This window comes from Caretta caretta, chromosome 26, assembly GCF_965140235.1.
Source record: "Caretta caretta isolate rCarCar2 chromosome 26, rCarCar1.hap1, whole genome shotgun sequence".
Lineage (NCBI taxonomy): Eukaryota > Metazoa > Chordata > Testudines > Cheloniidae > Caretta > Caretta caretta.
In genome coordinates this window covers 12197926-12216228 of record NC_134231.1, presented here as the reverse complement: position 1 = coordinate 12216228, position 18303 = coordinate 12197926, and the positions used below count along the sequence as shown (strand labels likewise).

Here is an 18303-nt window from a genome sequence, read left to right as displayed (position 1 = left end):
AGGAGAAAGGCCAAAATATGTGACTGCTACAAAACTGCTGTTTTCCTGGGTTCCTTTTGTTGGCGCTGATGGCAGAGCCTCATTGTTCACACTGATCTGCCACTGCTGAACCTTCATGGCTTCATATGCCTGCAAACTGATGCAGCCGCTGGTCTGAGGGGCCAGTCCTGGGAGATGCTGGGCAACGTCTGCACCCGTTGATTCCACTGAGAGAGAGGGAGAAGGATGCTCAGGATATTGCGGGATCAGGGCCGTAAAAGCGCAACAACAGGCCACAGGTTGCCGGTTTGAAAGCTGAGCGTAGACTCGACAGGTGCGTTGGTGTAAACGTGAGGGAACCAAAATGCTGATCTTCCCCTTGGCTTCCTGCGTTCTCTCTGTTTGCCAGGTGTCTGCCATGAAATGTGGCATCCTGCCTGTATCCCATGATGCCCTGCTGCTAGGCAACATTGTGTACTTCGATTTCAATGGAGAGATGGAGGAAGAGGCAGACAGGATTGAACTACAGAAGTGCCTTGGACCAACCTGCAAGGTTAGGAGAAAAGACACACTCCTCCGACTGAAAGATATTGTGGCTGATCAGCCGTTGGGCTAATACAGCTCAGCAGGGTCAACAAACATGTGGACAAGGGGGATCCAGTGGACATAGTGTACTTAGATTTCCAGAAAGCCTTTGACAGGGTCCCTCACTTGTGGAAAAATTGGAGAGAGTCCATCGGAGGGCAATAAAAAGGTTAGGGGACTGGAACACATGACTTATGAGGAGAGGCTGAGGGAACTGGGATTGTTTAGTCTACGGAAGAGAAGAATGAGGGGGGATTTGATAGCTGCTTTCAACTACCTGAAAGGGGGTTCCAAAGAGGATGGCTCTAGACTGTTCTCAGTGGTAGCAGATGACAGAACAAGGAGTAATGGTCTCAAGTTGCAGTGGGGGAGATTTAGGTTGGATATTAGGAAAAACTTTTTCACTACGAGGGTGGTGAAACACTGGAATGCGTTACCTAGGGAGGTGTTGGAATCCCCTTCCTTAGAAGTTTTTAAGGTCAGGCTTGACAAAGCCCTGGCTGGGATGATTTAGTTGGGGATCGGTCCTGCTTTGAGCAGGGGGTTGGACTAGATGACTTCCTGAGGTCCCTTCCAACCCTGATATTCTATGATTCTATGAAATTAAGTTGTCATGAGATAAGAGGGAAGATCCTTTCATGGATTGAGAACCGGCTAAAGGACAGGGAACAAAGGGTAGGAATAAATGGTAAATTTTCAGAATGGAGAGGGGTAACTAGTGGTGTTCCCCAAGGGTAAGTCCTAGGACCAATCCTATTCAACCTATTCATAATTGATCTGAAGAAAGGGATAAACAGTGAGGTGGCAAAGTTTGCAGATGATACTAAACTGCTCAAGATAGTTAAGACCAAAGCAGACTGTGAAGAACTTCCAAAAGATCTCACAAAACTAAGTGATTGGGCAACAAAATGACAAATGACATTTAATGTGGATAAATGTAAAGTAATGCACATTGGAAAAAATAACCCCAATTATACATACAATATGATGGGGGCTAATTTAGCTACAACTAATCAGGAGAAAGATGTTGGAGTCATCGTGGACAGTTCTCTGGAGACGTCCACGCAGTGTGCAGCGGCAGTCAAAAAAGCAAACAGGATGTTAGGAATCATTAAAAAAGGGATAGAGACTAAGACGGAGAATATCTTATTGCCCTTATATAAATCCAAGTTGAATACTGCATACAGATGTGGTCCCCTCATCTCAAAAAAGATATACTGGCATTCAAAAAGGTTCAGAAAAAGGCAACTAAAATGATTAGGGGGTTGGAACGGGTCCCATATGAGGAGAGATTAAAGAGGCAAGGACTTTTCAGTTTGGAAAAGAGGAGATAAAGAGGGGATATGATGGAGGTATATAAAATCATGAGTGGTGTGGAGAAAGTGAATAAGGAAACGTTATTTACTTCTTCACATAATATAAGAACTAAGGGCCACCAATTGAAATTAATGGGTAGCAGGTTTAAAACAAATAAAAGGAAGTTCTTCTTCACTCAGCGCACAGTCAACCTGTGGAACACCTTGCCTGAGGGGGTTGTGAAGGCTAGGACTATAACAGGGTTTAAAAGAGAACTGGATAAATTCATGGAGGTTAAGTCCATTAATGGCTATTAGCCAGGATAGGTAAGGAATGGTGTCCCTTGCCTCTGTTTGTCAGAGGGTGGAGATGGATGGCAGGAGAGAGATCACTAGATCATCACCTGCTAGGTTCACTCCCTCTGGGGCACCTGTCATTGGCCACTGTTGGTAGACAGGATACTGGGCTGGATGGACCTTTGGTCTGACCCAGTATGGCCGTTCTTATGAGTTGCTCCAGGAATGGGTTTGACCCAGTAATATTTTCATTGGAGATGGGCCGAAGAGGTGGTGTTCAGATCTGGGTCCTGTGCTGGGGTTTGGGTTCTGGTTTGCGGTCCTGTCGGGGCTTCACATTCTGACGTGTTGTGAGGTTTGGGCCCGTCATGTGGCAAAAGCACCAGGCTGAGAAGGCTGGGTTCTACAGCTGGCTGGGCGATTGCCCTGCTGTTTGAGTTTGGGCCTCCCAATTGCTTTGTGCCTCAGTTTACCCACCTGTGTCCTGAAATACCCGGGGTTTGATTTATAAATGTTTGTAAAGCTTTTCTGAGACCAGACACAGCAAGAGGAGTGCCACATAGATTGGATTAGAAGGAAATGGCCAATAAACCAGGTGAAGTTACACACAGCTACAGACTAGGGACCGAATGGCTAGGCAGCAGTTCTGCGGAAAAGGACCTAGGGGTGACAGTGGACGAGAAGCTGGATATGAGTCAGCAGTGTGCCCTTGTTGCCAAGAAGGCCAATGGCATTTTGGGATGTATAAGTAGGGGCATAGCGAGCAGATCGAGGGACGTGATCGTCCCCCTCTATTCGACATTGGTGAGGCCTCATCTGGAGTACTGTGTCCAGTTTTGGGCCCCACACTACAAGAAGGATGTGGATAAATTGGAAAGAGTCCAGCGAAGGGCAACAAAAATGATTAGGGGTCTGGAACACATGACTTATGAGGAGAGGCTGAGGGAACTGGGATTGTTTAGTCTGCAGAAGAGAAGAATGAGGGGGGATTTAATAGCTGCTTTCAACTACCTGAAAGGTGGTTCCAGAGAGGATGGTTCTAGACTATTCTCAGTGGTGGAAGAGGACAGGACAAGGAGTAATGGTCTCAAGTTGCAGTGGGGGAGGTTTAGGTTGGATATTAGGAAAAACTTTTTCACTAGGAGGGTGGTGAAACACTGGAATGCGTTGCCTAGGGAGGTGGTGGAATCTCCTTCCTTAGAAGTTTTTAAGGTCAGACTTAACAAAGGCCTGGCTGGGATGATTTAGTTGGGGATTGGTCCTGCTTTGAGCAGGGGGTTGGGCTAGATGACCTCCTGAGGTCCCTTCCAACCCTGATATTCTATGATTCTTATCTATGATTCTATGATTCTAAGTATCAGAACTACTCAACATCTGGGAAGTTACAAAGGGGTTAAATTGCTGTCACTTTTTACAGAACCTGTCATTCCGAATGTGAGCTGAAATAGCCTGCAAGTCATTCGAGGGACCTTCAGGTGCTGGGCAAAAATCCAGACTTGTCGATGGACTGTATCTCTGAGCCTCTTTAGAAAGAAATGCATTCACTGGCAAGGACCGTGTAAGCTAGTGTTTCATTTTCCCCGCAGATCCTGGTGCTGCGAAACCACGGCGTGATCACTCTGGGAGACACGGTGGAGGAAGCTTTCTATAAAACCTTTCACTTGCAGGCTGCTTGTGAGATCCAGGTGAGCGACTCCACTGGGGCAGCACCTTGGAATGAGCATCCGCCCTCGTCGATGTGTTTCCAAGGTCGCGTCTCATTGCAATGCTTTGTTACTCTGCTCGCTATGTAATCTAGGTGCATATTCCATCTAACCAGCCACCTAGGTACTTATGATTCTTGTCACTGTAGAGTTGGAGTGTCTCCCATAAGCTAAAGACAAAACGACTTGCTCTCTTTCCCTTCCCTACCGCCAGTATAGACTGACAGACAGACTCACAGTGATAACTTGCTAAGACAGGACTGCATTGTGTCTGGTATGCCTAATATGGGGAGAGACCCAGGATCATTATAAACCCCCCTGTACCAGACTCAATGAGTCCTGTGTTTGCAAGTTATCACTATGGTATAAACTCCAGCGTTCTAAAGCCTCCATCCCAAATGCTACATCTTGCTGGATTTCCAGCCACAACTGTGAAATACTCAAGTGCTTGGTGTAGATGGTGGGCTGCAGGATGGCAACATCTTGTTTTGACCTGGGGAGATGTCCCCCAAGGAGCAGATTAGGGTTTGCACCCTAGGAGAATGCTGCCGGGAATACACCAATTCAATCTGGCTGCATTGCACTGATCATTTATCTCCCTCTACTGGGCAGTCCCTGGAACAGACTTCAGGACAGAAACCAACTTCTGCGAATACAGACTAACACGGCTGTTACTCTGAAACTTCCAGTGTGGTTTTTATTTTTTTTTTACAGCTTTATATACGGTCGTGGCTTTCAGTCACTCCCAGGTTAGCCTTGAGTTTCAGCTGCTGCCCTGTTATTTGCTCAATAACTTGAACTGGGCCTTTGCTTTCTCCTCCGCTGTTGACTGTTGGTTTGGGGTGGGATTTTCAGAAGTGTTTGGCACTAGCCTAAATGATTTCCCACTGACTTCAGTGAGAGCAGAGATTAGCAAATGCTGATTTGGAAACCTCGCCCTCTAAGCCTTCAGAGCTCAGCAAGAGCTCAAATGGGGATGCAAAAGTAGTGATTGCGGTTATTGTTCATTATTTATACGGTGCCATAAACGTGAGTCGTGCTTTCATGATGAATAAAAGACAGTGGCCCTGATTTGGATCTTGCAAACACCAGCATAAATCAGGAATAACGCCACCAAAGTCAATGGCATTACACCCATGTAAAAACCAATGTGCGATGTGAATCGGGCCCAAAGAGTTCACAGTAGAAGAGAGGGTGTAACGTGGCAAGGGACAGTATTTCAGGCGTAGTGTGTGTTTGCTGGGCTAGTTTTAGGAGCATTTGCCTTCAGTACACCATCTAGGTGCACCTGTTCAAACACTTTGAGACCATGGTGTCGCCAGTTTCAACCTGAGCCATATCCAGAAAAAGTCTTTGGCTTCCAACCCCTCACGACATTGGCACTGCTGTTATGGTAGTTAAAATGATTATTATTTATTATCAAGCACCATCCATTCTACCAATGCCACGGATTCATTTCTAGGCCTAGATCAGAGCAGAGAGCTTTGCCGGCACACTGGAGGCTTTTGACAAATGTTAAAAACATCCAAGGGCACCAGTGCTGTACTCCACACCTGCCACTTTTACCCTCTTCCCTCCTGCCCTGTCCCCCTCACTCTCCTTCGTTTCAATGCTCCCTCTCCCTTCTCTTTTCTTTCCGTTTAGCTGATCCCCTCTTAACTAAACCCAAAATTGGAACATGACCTTGGCTGCCACTACGTTGTTCACTCTGCTTGTGTGTTATGGCCTTTCCCCCACCCTGTATTTGTCTTGGTGTTTCCCTTGTAAGCACTTCGGGGCAGGGAATGGGGAATACTACAGTGGAGACCATCTCTTGGCTGATCCTTAGGGGCACGACCATCATAAACGTGATTCTATCTGATAACGATATCCATCAGCACATCTAGAAACCTAACCTCCCTCGGGTAATCAACGTTAGCCACCCAGAATGTTAACAGGCAAACGCCCTCAGTTCTGTCACCAACTCAGACCCTCACCTGGCTTCCCAAATCCCCATAAACATAGCACGCAAAACAATACAGCATCTGTCTCGATCTGAACAAACCAGCCAGAGTCAGCAGGAGGCACTGGGAAGAACAGAAAAGGGAATAAACAGGGGTTGGACGGTTCATAGCTTCTTGTTGGCCACATGGAGTAAACCGGTCTGTAGGAAGGGTTTGCATTAAGAAAGGACAGTCGTCCAGCTGCTCAGGTATTCCATGCACGGAAGGGGTGATATGGCCACGTCTGGGATGATGCCACAATCCTCAGAGGTTGGCCCTGTTATCGGCACTGGAATCGCTGAAGACACCAGTGCTCAGATCTCTGCCCTGGCTCCGTGCCTACAGCCAAACCTCTTGCGGCCTCACCTACAGCTACTGTCGATTTCCTTTGTGGGCTGGTTTTCGATTTTTGATTCTTTTTAAACAGTGGCTTGTCAGCAAAGCCTGAATATGCAACATGATGATAACGTTCTCCTGCTCTGCTCGGCTCTTCCCACGCACTGCGGACGCGGCTGTAGCGACGCGGCGGGTTTGGTTGCGCTGGTTAGGCAGCTTGCTTGCCGTCGGTGACGTTTATTATAAATGCCGCTGTCCTCCTCTCTGCACGCCGACCTACTTTAGCTGGGGAAACGAGGTCAGCAGCGCTTGCTGAGGCCTGGCGCAGGAGCCACCTGCAGGTGAAGGGCGGGGAATACATGCCCTCTGCAGACTGCCTCCTTCCCACGGGCAGCTTTGATGACAAAGGGCTTTGGGATATTCCTGCTACTCATGGGCCCCGCTGCCTGTTCCCTGTCTGTCCTCTCCGCCCCCACTCATTACTCTCCCCTCATTAACTCCCCAGCACAATAGCGGCATTTGAATGCCCAGTGACTCCCGAGGCTGCTTGGCTTTGTTTCCAGACTGGCATGCGCTCTGCCTCTGTGGCTGGCAGGCGGGGAGCGCTCTGGGGTTGGGGGCTGTTACATGTGTGCCTAGGCCTTCTGAAATACAGCAATGCCGGGGCAAGCGCCACGCTGCTCTTTCGGTGCCGTCAGCTGAGGAGAGGAAAAGGTCGTCCGTAAATACGTGGATTGGGACCGACGCTGCAAACCGTCCGGGTGCATGAGTAACATGCATGTTGGCAGGATTAGGGTCTCACATGGCAAACCCTTCAGGGCAGGGGACATTGTTTCCATTCAGGGGCCCGGGCCAGACCTCATGGGGGGGCCGGAAGGGAGTGCCACCCAGCTCCGCTGCTGGTCCCAGCTGCCAGCCCCGTGCCCAAGGCTCCACTCCTGGAGAGGTGCTGCACTGGGGGCTCTGCTCTTGGCCCCCGCTGCTGGCCCCACGCCCGGGGCTCTGCTCCCAGCCCTGCGCCCACCCCAGCTGTGGCCCCAGCCTTATCCCCCTTACCCCTGTCTGTGTCCCCCTCTCCCAGAGCTGCACCTCTGGCTCCAGAGGGTGGGAGGGGGGCACGGACAGGGGCGAGGGGGGTGCAAGGTAAAAAGTTTGGGGACCAGTGGTGTAGGGTAACTCTGGCACGCCCCCAAGGCTGGGCTGGCGAGTAGCTGCTGCAGGAGTCCACTGTAGAGGCTTTATTCCATTTAGGAGCTCCCTTCCACCAAGGGAATGCTCTGCTGGCCAGAATCCTTCCCCTTTCTGCCGAGCAAACGGGGGTGGCACGTAACCAAGAACCTGGTCCTTTCTCAGCGGCTTCCCCAGCGGCTCCTGTGTTGCTGTCATCTCTGTGCTTTGCTCTAGGTCTCTGCCTTGTCTAGCGCTGGGGGAGTGGAGAATCTGATCGTGCTGGAGCGGGAGAAGTACAGGCCCCACGATGTTGGGTCAGTCCGATGGGCCGGGAGCACGTTCGGACCCATGCAGAAGAGCCGCCTGGGAGAGCATGAGTTTGAGGCCCTCATGAGAATGCTGGACAACCTGGTGAGTCTCCAGCCGATTTAGCGGTGACCCGTTACTCGCTCTCCACACTCTCCTTCCGCCTGCCTGGAGCCAGTGCAGGCAGGTTTACACAAGCTGTGGATCACGTCTCCAGCTGCAGTGTAGACGTGCATCTTCAGCATCTCACGGGATGTGTTCCAAGCCAAACAAGCAACTTGCTTTCCTGCTAAGGATTCTGCCTCGAAACATCAGGCATGCCAGCTGAACAGACTACAGATCCAGTTCGGGGCATCATGAGTGCTCTCTTCCTGCCTCTGGGGGAGCGAGTTTACAGCAGTCTTGGGAGGGAAGAGGCAAAGATCTAGGTTGTAGATAGCCCTTGTTTGACCACAGGGAGATGGGCAGATAGCACCGCTGGCCAAAAATGCTTGAATGAAGAACTGTTTCAAAACAAAATGGCCTTTATTCAAAACCATTAAATGCGACAGTCTTAAATTTTATTCTGGGGTTTGTTTGTTTGTTGCAACGCTTTTAAAATTTTCTTGTATCAGAAATGTTGTTGCAGACATCATCAAAACTTTCATTCACTGAAACCATTCCTAAAAACCAGGATTTGGGGAGACAAAAAATGTTAATAACAATTTCAGTGGTTTTGCAAAAAGGGGAAAAAGCAGAATCAAATCAAGCACTAGATCTGGTTTGAACCCTGTGGCATTTTTCTCTAACGTTTCCCCCCCCCCATTTTTTGCCCAGTCCTAATAGCTAGAGCAGTGGTCCCCAAACTTTTAACCTCGCACTCCCCCAATCCCTGTCTGCACCCCCCTCCTGGAGTCAGGGACGTGGCTCAGGGAGGGGACGCAGACCTGGGTAAGGGGACTGGTGACTGGGGCCACAGCTGGCGGCCGGGACCCTGGGCATGGGGCCAGCAGCCAGGACCTTGGGTGCGCTGCCTGCAGCTGGAGTTGGGTGCGGGGCCAGGAGTTGGAGCTGGGGCCAGGAGCGGAACTGGGTGGCACTCCCTCCTGGGCCCCAGCCACGCCCCCTGAACGTCCCTCCGCCCCCACCTAAGGGGGCGCACGCCACAGTTTGCGGACCTCTGCCCTAGAGTTTTCCAAGTAAAGAAGCATTTTGTTTGTGTCCTTCCAGGGTTACCGAACAGGCTACAAGTATCGGCACCCCTTTGTGCAGGAGAAAACCAAGCATAAAAGTGATGTGCTGATCCCTGCCACCGTCACAGCATTCGTCTTTGAGGAGGAGGGTGCTCCCATCGCCACCCTCCGACAGCATGCCCAGAAGCAGCAGAAGGAAAAGACCCGCTGGCTAAACACGCCCAACACTTACCTACGGGTGAACGTAGCTGAGGAGAACCAGAGAAGCGTGGGCAGCCAACGGACTAAGACCACGGTAAGGGGGAATGCGCTTTGTGTCCTGAGTTTGAGGCACTGTCATAAAGGAACATGGCCAACTTCCTCCACAACAGCGGAGCGCAGCGGGTAAGGAGTTGAAAGGCCCAATAGATGCTTGGAGCCAATCTAGACGTTCTCATGATATTTCTGGTTGGACTCGGTATACCCCAAGCACGGCCTCTCCCAGAGTAACTGGGGCTCAGGCCAGGCCCAGAGTAGGACAGCCTGTAAATCGTTACCTTCAGGTTTTAGGGGGAAGAGGCAGTTTGTATTCAAACCAGTTCACACATCGCTGAAAACAACCCCTCAGCTTTCAGGCATCAAAGCTGCTTTCCAGCAGCAACAGGTACCACGGGGAGCCCTCCCAAAATTGGCGACTGGTCTGTATAAAAATCATAGAATATCAGGGTTGGAAGGGACCTCAGGAGGTCATCTAGTCCAACCCCCTGCTCAAAGCAGGACCACTCCCCAATTTTTGCCCCAGATCCCAAATGGCCCCCTCAAGGATTGAACTCACAACCCTGGGTTTAGCAAGCCAATGCTCAAACCACTGAGCTATCCCTGCTGCCCCCCACAATGTTCACCTTCCTCTTCTATTGGAAGATGCGCTAACCAGCTGGGGTTTCCAACAGACTGGAGTCACCTGGGGCATAGACAGGAAGAGTGGGCCAGTGGTGAGGGTGCCTGGTCAATCCCTTACTTTGCCATTGACTTCCTGTGTGACCTTGGGCGAGTCACTTAGCCTCAGTTCTCCATCTGTACAATGGGATAATAGCCCTGCCCTGCCTCACAGGAGCGTGGAGGAGAAATACATTAAAGGTGGGGAGATGCTATGGTATTGGGGACCCTACAAGTTCCTAAGCTAGATAGACATTTGGACAGGGATTTAACAATTGCTTAGTAGACACAAGTCAAGGCAAAACCCTGAAGTGGCACACACCAGAATCCAGATGTGTGGAATTGAACCCGAATGGGCTGAACCAAAACCTTGAACATCAAGGAAGGGGGTGGGTTAGATCTGAATCCAAATTCAGATTCCTGAATCTTGCAGCTGGCTCCTTTCTCCGTAAGGGATTCTGCCCAGCTCTGAATGTCTACAAAATTTGGAACATCTGAAATTCTGTGGTGGGTCAGAAACCCATAGGCTGGGCCCATGTTTCTCCTGGATCTTAATGATAGTGCAGTTCCGGGCTTGATGCATTTTCTTTGCTCTTTCCCTACCTATCCTCGGTACGGGCCAGTGGATGAAGGCCGATGAGGTGGAAAAAACCAGCAGCGGGACCCCGATCCGAATTGAAAACCCCAACCAATTTGTGCCTCTCTATACAGACCCACAGGAAGTGCTGGAAATGAGGAACAAGGTGTGTCAGCTCTCAGATGTCTCTCTTGTCACCCCATGCTCTACGGCAGGTCTTAGTTTCCAGGTGGCCGAGAATCAGTAGATTCCTTGGAGACTCCAGTGACCTGACTTTCCTGCAGCTGATGGGGGAACAGATGACCCACTTCCTTTTTACTTTTTCTCTTCATTTTATATAAACAAGTTTAGTGCTGGTGGTGAGGTCCAGACTTGCAACTTTGAAGTCCTCTGTTCACCACCAGAGCAGGCACAAGGGTAGTTTGCCATATACCCTTTCCCCAACGCTGCCTTGTAAACACGATTCAGCCCTGTTCGGAATGAACCACCCCTAGGTCAGAGGGAAATTCACTCGGTGACCCAGTCGGTGCTTGGCCTCCTGGCTGAGGCGGACGTTCCAGATAGTGCCAGAGTCACGCTCAACCTCCCTGTCCTCTAGGAACGGGGCTGAGACATGCTGACTCGTTTCACGTAGGCCAAGGACCGGGCGTTGGATGGCAAGAGCATTCAGTTGCTACTGAGCTAAACTGGATTCAGATGGGCAGCCAGGGAGAGAGAGGTTCTGTGCTTGACTCTCTGATTCCTTGGTACTGGTGCAAAGAGCTTTTTACGCTACCTTAGCCCAAGTGTAAATGTCTCTCCGAGGTGCAAAGCAGTGGCAATTCAAGGCCCGCTCTATCTATTACCGTGCCCCTAAGCCAGCTAGGCTAGACTTTTTTATTTCAGCTCTTTTTATTTATTGGATGATTTTTCACCCACAGATTCGGGAGCAAAACCGCCAGGATGTGAAATCGGCAGGACCCCAGTCCCAGCTCTTAGCCAGCGTGATAGCAGAGAAGAGCAGGAGTCCGGTACTCTTATTAACGAAGGGGCTAGCTTCACGGGGAAAGTTACAGAGCAGTAAACATCCCTGCTCTCTGCCGATTGAGGCAGAAGTCATGTGTGGATTAAGGGTGAATAAAGTCATAGAAGATTAGGGTTGGAAGAGACCTCAGGAAGTATCTAGTCCAACCCCCTGCTCAAAGCAGGACCAATCCCCAACTAAATCATCCCAGCCCGGGCTTCGTCAAGCCGGGCCTTAAAAACCTCTAAGGATGGAGATTCCACCACCTCCCTAGGTAACACCCATTCCAGTGCTTCACCACCCTCCTATTGAAATAGTGTTTCCTAATATCCAACCTAAACCTCCCCCACTGCAACTTGAGACCATTGCTCCTCGTTCTGTCATCTGCCACCACTGAGAACAGCCGAGCTCCATCCTCTTTGGAACCCCCCTTCAGGTAGTTGAAGGCTGCGATCAAATCCCCCCTCACTCTTCTCTTCTGCAGACTAAATCACCCCGGTTCCCTCAGCCTCTCCTCGTAAGTCATGTGCCCCGGCTCCCTGATCATTTTCGTTGCCCTCCGCTGGACTCTCTCCAATTTGTCCACATCCTTCCTGTAGTGAGGGGCCCCAAACTGGACGCAGTACTCCAGATATGGCCTCACCAGCGTCGAATAGAGGGGAACGATCGCTTCCCTCGATTTGCTGGCAATGCTCCTACTAATACAGCCCAACAGCCCTTCTTGGCAACGGGGGCCCACTGCTGACTCCTATCCAGCTTCTCGTCCACCATAACCCCCAGGTCCTTCTCTGCAGAATGAGCGTGCGAGCTCCGCTTGTGGAGCTCAGATCAGGGGAATCCTGACGGCGATGTGTTGGTGTTGAAGTGGGGCGCTTCTCTCCCAGCTCAGAGTTGGAGTGGAGCTGCCCCCACCCCGTTAAAGCTGCACTGTGCCCCAACTCCATGGCTGGCAGTATCAAGTGGAGACACAGAGTAATGGATCCACTAGCCCAACCCCCCATAGCAGCCCCCTAAGGTATTCCTCCCACCCTGGAGCTGAGTTCATGTCACGCAGGGGTTATGTGCCTTCCCCATAACCTGCTCCCCTTGTGCATGGTGGAATGCATCAGTTCTGCTGGACGTGGGGCTGTGCTCCCTGCAGATCAGGATCAGCATCTGTGAGAACAAACACTTAAGCCATGGGCTGGGCTCCTAGAATACTGAGCCTCGGTCCGTGACAAAAGAGGATGGCTAGCTTAAGTTAGATGGCCCATAAAACCCACTAAACCATATCCCCAGCCCTTGTGCTGATGGTGCAATGTCATGTCTGCGGTTGGTTTCAGTCTGCGGAGAGTAACCTGGCTTCCAAAGCAGACACGGAGACAAAAGAAGTATCCCAGGAGGAGATACCGACCGAGCCAGAGCCTCCCAACCCGTTCAGCCAGCTAACCGACCAAGAGCTGGAGGAGTACAAGAAAGAGGTGGAAAGAAAGAAACTGGGATTAGATGGTAAATAACCGGAGGGAGCGGCTATGGCTTTGTTCGGTCACGTGAAGTGTGTGTATGTTGCGGGGGGGTTAGCTAGGGCACTGGCCAGGGAATCCAGGTTCAGAGCAGAGTTTTTCCTCCCAGATTGAATCAAGCAGAATAGGGACTTGCTTCTGGCTCTCCCACATCCCTGGCCAGTGCCCTGTGTATGTACAGCGCTCTGAGAAAACCCTTCCTATGGAAACCGATACGTCTTCAAAACATTCAGGCTTGGAGGAAATATTTCCAATTAGCCGTACCCAGAAGACAGGCAAGGAGTGTGTCTTTTGGGATCTCATCCCCCATTTTTTACATAGCACTTGGATGTCTTCTCTGCTCCTAGGTGAGAGAGACGCGAGCATAGAGGAATCTCAGGCTCCTCCGGTGAAGTCCCCCTCCGCTTCCCCGGAGCAAAGCCCCACAAAGTCGCCACCAAAGAGCCCATCCGTGTCCCCCGCCAAGTCTTCAGATGGTAAGTTGAGCCTCCGTGCCAGGCGGTGGTTATGCTGCATGGCAGGAATTGAAGCATTTGGGGGTACTGCCTAGGGTGGATGCAGCAGTGTTCCTGCAGTTGCATCCTGGGATAAACCTGAGCCCTGTCACATGGGCAGCAAGGCCTGGGCATACTGTAGGGTTGGAGGGGCATCTTCCACCAGTAGAAAGGCCTCCTTTTCTTTGTTAAAAGGAGGGTGGGTTATTATGGCCATAAGTTCTGCGCCACCTTTGTCCCAACAAATCACACAAGAGGCCTTTGGAACGAAGATGTGTCTATTTCTTTATTATTTGCACGGCAGCCGTGCCCAAAGCCCTCACCCGGAATAAGCTCTCCGTTGTGTTAGGCGCTGTACAAACCCATAGAAAGACACAGCCCCCGCCCCAAAGTGTTGGCAGTCCAACTTGAAACGAGGCGCAACCGGTGAGCAGAACAATACGTGTCATAAGAAACTGCTGGCTATGGACCTGATCCAAACCCTATTGAAATCAATGGGAGTCTTTCTACTAACTCCAGTGGGCTTTGGGTTAGTCAGATGTGTGTGAGTTGGTCCCAAAGATTCCAGAACATTATACATACATATATATATATACACATATATATACATACATATATATATGATGGTATTATGTTGCCTCTGCTCTTACATTGAAATCCAAGGCAGGAGATGTATAGATATATAGATATATGTTCCAATTCGAACATATATATGAAATCCAATTAGGATATATATATAACACCAACAGTGGCCGTCTGAATGACTATGAGTTCAAATGGCCAGCATCAAAACTGGCCAGCAAAGGTACTTACGCTTGCTATAAACAGCTTTTCTTGCCGTTCTTCTGTGTGTGTGTGTGTGTGTGTGTATATATATATATATATATATATATATATATATATATATATCCTCCCTTGGATTTCAGTGTAAGATCAGAGGCAACGTAATACCATCAGAGGGTATCAGATAGATAAAATCAAAACACGTCAGTGTTGTGTTAATCAGTAGCTGGGCATAATGCGGGAAGAGAAATAGTGCGAGTTATTAGCATGCTCCTCAGATCAGATGCGCAGATCACTGGAGACAATGAAGATCTGGCTGTCCTAGGCAAAGACGTTGACCTGGTCCATGAAGATCAACGTGGTGGCGTTACGTTTTTTATTGTTCTCATTGTGTCGCATTGTGTCTCATTGTGTTGGTGTATGTTTGTCCCCACAATTTCTTCCTTTCTCTTTCCATGTGTTGCTTTCATCAAAGGACTTACCTCTGATTCTGAATACTTGTCACTGTAGTAAGTATAGAGAGGCTGTTTTCTAAGCTCACATACCATCACCTTGCGGGAGGTGGGATGCTTCTCACAGGGGAGATAGAGGGTGGGTGGGGAAAATCTTCCAATACGTTCACAGCAGGGATGCAGCTCCATGGAGAAGCATCCAAATGTGCCAGCTTTCAGTTCGCCCAGTATCCGTCTTTCGTTGTATGGGAGACCAATAGGAACCAGTTTTCAAATGTTGGGCACCTTAATAGAACCTGCATGTTCTGCATTTGGCTGTTTCAGTCAGCGCTTAGGCTCAGAGGCAGGGTGGCCTACTGGACGGTGCACCAGAGCAGCACTTAGAAGACCTGGGTTCTATTCCTGGCTCAGCCCCTAGCCTGTTGGGTGACCTAGGGCAACTCACTTCCCCCCTCTATGCCTCAGTTTCCCCATTTTACAAATGGAGATCATGCTACTGACCTGCTTTGTAAAGCACTTTGAGATCTACTGTGGGAAAGTATTATACGAGAGCAAAGCAATATTATTATCCTCATCAATTCTATCTGTCATTTCTCTAGAAACTTTCACCATTGTATGTAAGCACTGATACTCGAAAGTTCCCACTTCACCTGCCTGTGTGCTGATTTGACCATCCAACTGTGTGATTTAGACCTCTATTAAGATGCTGATGCTTCTCACTTCAGAGGGATTAAGAAAGGCTCCTTTCTTATATGCTGTTTCAGAAGAGTTGCCCTGACTTTTTCCTTGCTCAAGATTTTGAGAAGGATTTATTTTTATGCCCCATTTTTATCTCCTATCTCTCTTCCACCTAAAGATAGTCCTGAATGCTGTAAAAAGGAGCCAGCTGTAGCCTCAGGTCTTTGTAGAAGGAATCTCCCACCCTCAAGAGCACCGCACCAAGATCACAAAATCTGCTTAATGGACAAAATTCTACCCAGGAGGGCTTGAGAGTTTTCTTCTTGCCCTGTTCACAGAACTTCCGCTGAGCTCAGTGGGTAGCCTGACCAGACAGCAAGTGTGAAAAATTGGGACGGGGGTGAGGGGTAATAGGTGCCTATGTAAGACAAAGCCCCAAATATTGGGACTGTCCCTGTAAAATCGGGACATCTGGTCACTCTATCAGTGGGGGATCTGTGCATGGGGGAGGAATGGAATATCAAATTCAAGATCTGCCAGGCGGATCTGAGAGCAGAGCTTTGTCCTAGCTTACTGATTTCAAAACACCAACAATGGCCATCTGAATGACTATGAGTTCAAATGACCCGCATCAAAACTGGCCAGCAAAGCAATTTACGCTTGCTATAAGCTGCTTTTCTTGCCGTTCTTCTGTCTTTCCCCCATCGCTTCCCATTGTGCATATCACTTTCTGCTGTTGCATACGCAATTTGTGCCTTTAGTGTCCTAAAGGACAGCATGGAAAAAGGAAAGCTCTAAAATTTGATGAGGTTTCTGATGGAAAGTCATTACTTGGGTCAGGGGTGGTAAAATGAAAAAAATCGATGTTATAGATACTTCTAGGGACCGTTTCACCTAGCAGCTCCCTCTCTGCCATGCAGGAGACCAGAGTCTGGGCAGGTTTCAAGCCGTGTATGTTTAAGGATATTGCAGAGCGCAGGGTCTGGGGGTGATGCAGTGTTGCGTTCCTCACGCCGCCTAATGTGAGAGCATCTTACAGAGGCAAAGATTTTTTTCAGAATATTTTTCACTTGTTTTTTTCCCCTATCAAACCAATTTGGTGAAACTGACATCTCGTGAAATGTCTTAGCGTCGCCAAATCTGCATTTTGTTGGGGGGGGGTTTAAATTTCAGCTGAAAAATTTCACCCATGTACTGAATACGCAGCCTGTCTGAGAGCTGAAGCTACTTTCATTCTTCAGTCCTAGCCAGCTTACTACCCCTTTGCATTATTTCTTTACTTGGAAATGTGTGGCTGAATTCTTACACGAGTACGTTCTCAGGACTCGGCACTGGGCTTCTCTCGCCAAAGTACTTCTCACTCCAGCCACTGACTGGCATACCTTTGCGTAGTGATGGGTGTTACTGTTTTAAGTAGGCTACAATCTTAGGGCTTGATTCAGTCAAAATTACAGATGGGCTCCAGTCTGCTTCAGATTTTGGAGCTTTCTCGGCTCTGACCAATCTCCTGTGATGGGAGGGATGGAAGTAAGGGCTTGTCTACGCAGCGACTTAGTCAGGGTAAGCCAGGGTATGAACGTAGAGTGTGCTCGTCTGCTACCGCCCGCTAAAAGTTCCGTGGTGTGCTTTGGGGTACATCAAAGTGCACTCTGGAACTTGGCATGCATGGTAGTTGGGTCCATGTGGTGACTTAGTTCACGGCAGGCTAGTGCATGGTACATTCAGACCCTGGCTTGCCGTGCACAAAGGATATGTCTACACTTTGACCTGGGAGTTTGAGGAGACATACTCACCTCACCTCTCATCAAGTTAACACAGCAGCGTGGGTGGAGGGGCGTTCTCGTGTCTCGGACAGTGTCAGGGGCTGTGGAAGACCATGCTAGTGGCTGGGACGTGGGCAGTCTGGCTGGTAGGCAGCACAGTGTTCAGGAACTGGAGATCAATGGGCAAGTCTGAAGTCAGGAGCCAGGTGTCGGAGCCGAAAGTCAGACAGGAAACAGGAGCTAAAGCCATGGATCAGCGCTCTGTCAGAAACAAAGAGCCGTTGCCTAGGGTTGGAGCCAGAGCAGTCGGAAACCGGAGCAACGAGGTTCAGGGACTGGCATAAGACTGAGCGCAGGAGCCGGGAACAGAGCAGGATCAAAGTCAGGAACTGAGGATGAGACCAGGAGCCAAGTAGCGGACAGCAGGGGCTGTGGCAGCAGCAAGCCAGGATCCACCTTGTCGCACAGACCGCTTCTCGTGTCTCTTCCTGGCTTCAGTAGCGTACCCGGCCCAGTCAGGGACTCCAGAGCGTCTCCAGTCGGGTCCCTGTGGCTGGTGCACTTAGTGGAGTGTTACACCTTCGGGCTCCCATTTCCTCAGTCACGAGTTGTCAGGTGGTGGTGTGGATGGTGGTCTCTGTGGAGATAGAGGTGGTTAGGGACTTTTTAGAAAAGCTGGACGTGCACAAGTCCATGGGGCCGGACGAGTTGCATCCGAGAGTGCTGAAGGAACTGGCGGCTGTGATTGCAGAGCCATTGGCCATTATCTTTGAAAACTCGTGGCGAACCGGGGAAGTCCCGGATGACTGGAAAAAGGCTAATGTAGTGCCAATCTTTAAAAAAGGGAAGAAGGAGGATCCTGGGAACTACAGGCCAGTCAGCCTCACTTCAGTCCCTGGAAAAATCATGGAGCAGGTCCTCAAAGAATCAATCCTGAAGCACTTGCATGAGAGGAAAGTGATCAGGAACAGCCAGCATGGATTCACCAAGGGAAGGTCATGCCTGACTAATCTAATCGCCTTCTATGATGAGATTACTGGTTCTGTGGATGAAGGGAAAGCAGTGGATGTATTGTTTCTTGACTTTAGCAAAGCTTTTGACACGGTCTCCCACAGTATTCTTGTCAGCAAGTTAAGGAAGTATGGGCTGGATGAATGCACTACAAGGTGGGTAGAAAGCTGGCTAGATTGTCGGGCTCAACGGGTAGTGATCAATGGCTCCATGTCTAGTTGGCAGCCGGTATCAAGTGGAGTGCCCCAAGGGTCGGTCCTGGGGCCGGTTTTGTTCAATATCTTCATAAATGATCTGGAG

The 18303-nt window shown here is 49.7% G+C and overlaps 1 protein-coding gene across 2 annotated transcripts in view; it reads left to right on the top strand.

Moving 5' to 3' along the window:
• Nucleotides 1-18303, top strand: part of ADD2 (adducin 2) — a 99776-nt gene that overhangs the window by 72236 nt on the left and 9237 nt on the right. For both annotated transcript variants that reach the window (XM_048829540.2, XM_048829539.2), the window contains 8 exons: nucleotides 389-532; nucleotides 3743-3841; nucleotides 7582-7758; nucleotides 8863-9120; nucleotides 10364-10483; nucleotides 11238-11327; nucleotides 12643-12808; nucleotides 13170-13298. In XM_048829540.2, the coding sequence (XP_048685497.1) occupies nucleotides 389-532; nucleotides 3743-3841; nucleotides 7582-7758; nucleotides 8863-9120; nucleotides 10364-10483; nucleotides 11238-11327; nucleotides 12643-12808; nucleotides 13170-13298 (1183 nt within the window). The remainder of the gene's footprint in view (nucleotides 1-388; nucleotides 533-3742; nucleotides 3842-7581; nucleotides 7759-8862; nucleotides 9121-10363; nucleotides 10484-11237; nucleotides 11328-12642; nucleotides 12809-13169; nucleotides 13299-18303) is intronic.